The sequence below is a fragment of the Myxine glutinosa genome, chromosome 5 (assembly GCF_964187855.1).
Source record: "Myxine glutinosa chromosome 5, kmMyxGlut1.1, whole genome shotgun sequence".
Taxonomy (NCBI): Eukaryota; Metazoa; Chordata; class Myxini; order Myxiniformes; family Myxinidae; genus Myxine; species Myxine glutinosa.
Genome location: NC_136265.1, coordinates 23,279,383 through 23,284,643, shown reverse-complemented (window position 1 = coordinate 23,284,643; position 5,261 = coordinate 23,279,383). Strand labels below are relative to the sequence as shown.

General features: G+C 45.6%; 1 protein-coding gene across 1 annotated transcript; it reads right to left on the bottom strand.

Moving 5' to 3' along the window:
- Positions 1 to 1,000: 1,000 nt before the first annotated feature.
- Positions 1,001 to 3,756, bottom strand: NPB (neuropeptide B). The gene is made up of 2 exons (XM_068118609.1): positions 3,454 to 3,756; positions 1,001 to 1,368 (listed from the first exon to the last, which is right to left on the bottom strand). The coding sequence occupies exons 1-2, from the start codon at positions 3,727 to 3,729 to the stop codon at positions 1,237 to 1,239; spliced, it is 408 nt and encodes a 135-aa protein (XP_067974710.1). The 5' UTR covers positions 3,730 to 3,756; the 3' UTR covers positions 1,001 to 1,236.
- Between the last annotated feature and the right edge of the window lie 1,505 nt (positions 3,757 to 5,261).

Below are 5,261 nucleotides of genomic sequence, written 5' to 3'. Positions count from 1 at the left end.
TGCTCTCCACTCGCAGGAGCTTGCAGGATCGTTTGGCCATTCAATCCTGTCATATAATATAATATTGTGATCAAAAAGTCATCTCTCCAACTGGAGCATCGCTCTAAATTTCACAAAGCGTGAGCTCAACTCAGACTTTTAGAGACCACCTGCAGAATTTTTTTAAAGCCAGAGCGGCGGGGTTCATTGCCATAGAGAGTGGGTTCCCACCTTCATTGTGGATCATCAGCACTTGGGGATCAAATGGAATGATTAATGAGATTGTTGGGTATTTGGGGGTCATTTCCCAACCACAGGTTGTAGCTCTCTGGCTATATGCTCCAGTAATGCACAATGTGATTTGTTTACATGGTTGCCGAAATGTGTGGTTATCGCCCTGATGGGACCCGATCTGTGCTTGAGCTACCTATATTTACCTCCGCCACCGAAGATGGGCGGAGTTTATGCTTTCACCCCAGAAAGTCTGTCTGTCTGTGAACAGGATATCTCAAAAAGTTGCAAATGGATTTGGATGAGACTTGGTGGACAGGTTGGGTGGGTGACAAGGAAGAATCGATTCAATGTTGGTGAAGATTCGGATCCGGATCCTGATAGGATCATTTAAAAAAAAAAATTTCAAGTGATTCTTCACCACTGAGTGATTGGGCCAAAAATAATATATGGCAAGATGTCTCAGAAAGTTGTGGACAGATTATGACAAAACTTGGTGGATGGGTTGGGTAGGTGACAAGAACAAGCCGATCAGATATTGGTTAAGGTCCGAATCCAGATCCGGCCTATCAGTGGGATACAAGAGCCTGGTGGAGGTATGCGCTCTCTACCGGGTGCCGTTGTAGTTGTATATACTATCATTTGGCAAGTTGTAACTAATGTATTATACAGCATTGTATGATTTGTGTTGGATCTTGTGCAGATCTTGGATCTTGTGTGTTGGATTTGCGGAAAACGTGCAGAAAACAAAAACAACGTGCGATTCCAAGAGGCGTTAACAAAGGGAAAGTTTATTCAGATTTTTAACAACTTTCAACAAAATGCACCCCACAGTAAACAAACATTTACACATGATCGCGGTTTCCAGGTGTCCACAACGATGGGACGTCTCGTCCTTTATTCACATATAATGGGATGACGGGAGGAAAAATGGAATATGTATTTTTTCATCATCGATGTATCGATATCATAGGATGTGACGAGCAACGTGCTGATGTATAATGAAGAGCTGTGTCTTCTTCTTTTTTATGAGAAGAGGCACTCTTTCCCATCCATGGAGATCAACACATCTGCTTTGCACAGGAACTCTCCTTCTCCCTGCTCCATCCATGGCTCACAGTTCTGCAGGTAGGGAACCAGGTCCTTAACGCAGACTGCCTGCAACGAGAGAGAGAGAACCGCAACTTAAATCGGGGTCATGTGACGAGCTGTGCCACTGACATCAAATCCACAGGGATCGCAGGTCTTCGAGCACCTTATAGGAATGTAGAGGTTAAAGCCAGGACCTTGAGTTTCAGGATGAAGTGCGAATGAGTTATCTGGTCGGTTTTACCTTTAGGAGGCCTCTCTCATGATTCAGGGAAATCCAGGTTGAAATCCCATGTACCAAGTCTGTGTTTTCCTTTGTCTGCAACGACCACTACTTTTAAGGGCCCCAATTCCCAACTTGTGGGATATTTAACGCCCACCACCAAGCAGTGCTGGCAGACAGCACCTACGGCTTGGCGTCCCGACAAACATTGATGCCCCACCCTCCATGCGAAACACCAGGATGGCAGTTGGTAGCTTTGTCAATATTCAAACCCTGGCTAAGACAGCTCAGAGATGAGTGCGCCAGCCCTAACCCTAACCCTAGCCCTAGCCCTAACACTAACCCTAACCCTCCATGCGAAACACCAGGATGGCAGCTGGTAGCTTTGTCAATATTCAAACCCTGGCTAAGACAGCTCAGAGATGAGTGCGCCAGCCCTAACCCTAACCCTAGCCCTAACCCTAACACTAACCCTAACCCTCCATGCGAAACACCAGGATGGCAGCTGGTAGCTTTGTCAATATTCAAACCCTGGCTAAGACAGCTCAGAGGTGAGTGCGCCAGCCCTAACCCTAACCCTAGCCCTAACCCTAACCCCAACCCTAACCCTAACCCTAACCTTAACCTTAACCCTAACCCTAACCCGAAGCCATCCTGACAGTCACCGATGTCTACTAATGTCTTAGTCCAAATGATCTATATGCAAAGTCCTCCATGAGCCTTCAACCACTACAAAGAAGGGGACACTACATCATTGGGTACCCTTTTGTGAAGGGGTTCTTGAAGATGGTGCTCCATATGCAACATGGATATTAGGGTGGCCCTTAAACGGGGTGAAAATTTTAAAATGTTAATTTGAATGTTCTCATGGTCTAAATGTGATCCATTTGGGATAAAAACACTGCAGTCAAATTTTCATACAAGTCTGTTTATATTTAGAGGTAGTCCAGGCATCTTCAAGAATCAAGATTTTATGTTGATATCAAGATTATATTTTATATTTCTAGTCCATAGATGTGATAATTATTCATAAGCATGTTTTATCAAACGGTGTTTATTTATTTCCATGATACGTACTGTATTATCTGTGATATGTGTTTTTAGTGTTATGTGACCTCAATCACATGGCCGAAGGGGGAAATGTTCAAGGGTGCTGGACTACCTCTAAATGTTTATGCATTTAGCTGACATTTGGCCTGGTTTGTTTCTAGCGCAAATGGACCAGTTGTAGACGGTGAGAGCTTAACATTTCAAACTTTCAAAAATAAGGGCCACCCTAATGGATATGAAATGGTCTTTCCTTGAGAGTTCAACATAAGCCACAACTTGTCCTTATGGGAAGTTGTAACTTGAACGGGGTTTATGTAGAATTGACCAACAGCGGAGAAGACCACCAAGACTCGCCCCAAACCTACAACCGCGGCAGTGACCCATATTGTACATTTCATAGCATTTTGGGATCCTCGTTCCTATTTTTTAAAATTTCTACCTGGAACCTGGAACTTTTCACCCATCCAATGTGATAAAAAGGGCTGTCTATTGAAGGAATCATAAATATCGATTAAGTCTGGTGTTGTCTTAACGGTTAAGGTGGCTGGCTTAAGATCTTAGGGTCTTGAGTTTGAGCACCTGTCGCTCCGTTAAATCACACCAGGTGGGTTGATTCAACCCGCCATCCTTACAAGCAGCCACAGGTTGCATAAAAATAATAGTAAATCCCTTCTTAATATCTTCCTAATATCGTCCGTTAGAAGAACATTGTGAGGCCACAACTGCAAATAAAGTCCTGTAGGAAAAGTTATCTTGTGGCAAGACCACCCACCGATTAAGGTACACAAGAAGTTTTGAACCCAACTCACATTTAATGATGGCTATACCTGTAATATTTATTGTTGTTGTTGCTGAGAGCATTGGCTATACATAATACATACCATCCTCTTCCCCAGGTATTGGGTCGTGTGCTTGATGGGAGCAAGCGAGTCCAAGTCCAGGCTTCTCGTGAGCTGCGCTCTTTCGTCCCAATCGGGAGACTCCTCGACCCGCCGCACAGACTGAGAGCGCCGGATGCCGGAGAGGAGTCCCGCGGCGCGTCCCACGGAGTAGTAACTCGGACCCGCGGGTGGTCTGTACAATGCGGACCCCCCGTCGAACAACGGGGACGCGGCGAGAAGGCACAGGAGCATCGGGACGGTCTTGCTCGTGAGCATGTCGGTCAAGGAGTCTGCGTCGCCGGGTGTGCGCTGACGGTGCCGCCGATGCGGTGTGCGAGGACCCTGGTTGCGTGAGCGAGTCCAGCGATCGGTCGTCGTCTTCACGCCTTTTTATCCCTCTCCTCCCAACCTCGTCGTCACGTGTCGGTGCAGCCACGCTCCAAATTCAGACAGCCCGCCCTCCACTTATAACCCTCCTCCAACCAGCACACCTCCCTCGTATCCAGCCTTCCTCCTGCAGTCCCTCCGCACGTAGAGACTTAATGTTTCTTAACCACGAAGGTGGGTTCAAGGTGGTAATGGTGAAGGGGAGTGCGGGATTAGGGGGGAGAGGTGAAAAATCGACCCTCTCCCCAATCAAAAATAACAAGTACTGTGTATTACTATCGCCATCCATGCACCTGTACGTACGAAGCTGCCCAGGTATCTGAAATCAGATAAAGTCCTGACTCTCCTGTCCTGTCCCATCCTTTCGCAGCAGTTACAGGGAAGCCACCACCAAAAAGGGGGGACAGAGTTCACATCACAGTTGTTTGGATCTACCTGAGTGCACCTCTCTGCGACGGTAGAACCTCATATTACGTTTCAACGTTTCGACAGCACCTTGCTACCCACAAACAGGTTTCCTCCATTCAGTTATACATTTATGTCTCTTTTTGTCACTTTCCCCTCCAAATGTTCTCATGCACAGGTGGCATCGCACCAGCTTTGGTACCTGGATTACTTATGTCTGCCCATCCATCTACAAACGGCAGTTTATGATCGAGGAAAAACTTAATTTCAATTGAATGTTTTATTTTGAACACGAATCTGAACTTGAATCAGAACACGAACAGGTAGTTTAGCGAGCGGTACTTTGTCTCCAAATCTGTCCCGATCTGTATGTGCACGGCGGAGGGAGATTATTTTTTTGTCTGTCTTGCTGCTTGTCTGGCAGTCAAACAAAATTGAAAATCATTCCAAACAGGAAACTTACTCTTTCTAAGGCGTTATAAAGGACACAAACAACAGGCACGAAAACGAATGTGTGGTGTAAAATGTTCAAAAAAAGGAAAACTAATGTTCAATAAGGTGGTGTAAAAGACGCTGCATCAACGGCGCTAAACATCTGGAATTAATTTCTTCGTACGAGTGTTAAAATCTTTATCTAATTTCCCCTCGCCAGAGGAGAGTGTATTGCATTTCGGTCTGTTTGTCCATTTGTTACTTGCCGGAAAAGATTCCTCTCTCATAATTCCGGCAAGTATGTTGGTTGGTTGGTTTGTCTGTCTGTCTGTCTGTTTGTTATTTGCCGGAAAAGATTCCGGCAAGTATGTTGGTTGGTCGGTTTGTCTGTTTGTTACTTGCCGGAAAAGATTCCGGCAAGTATGTTGGTTGGTTGGTTTGTCTGTCTGTTTGTTACTTGCCGGAAAAGATTCCGGCAAGTATGTTGATTGGTCGGTTTGTCTGTGTCTGTTTGTCTGTTTGTCTGTCTATTTGTGCGTAGTACTACGTCTGCACCGTTGCACATAGAATCGCCAAACTTTACA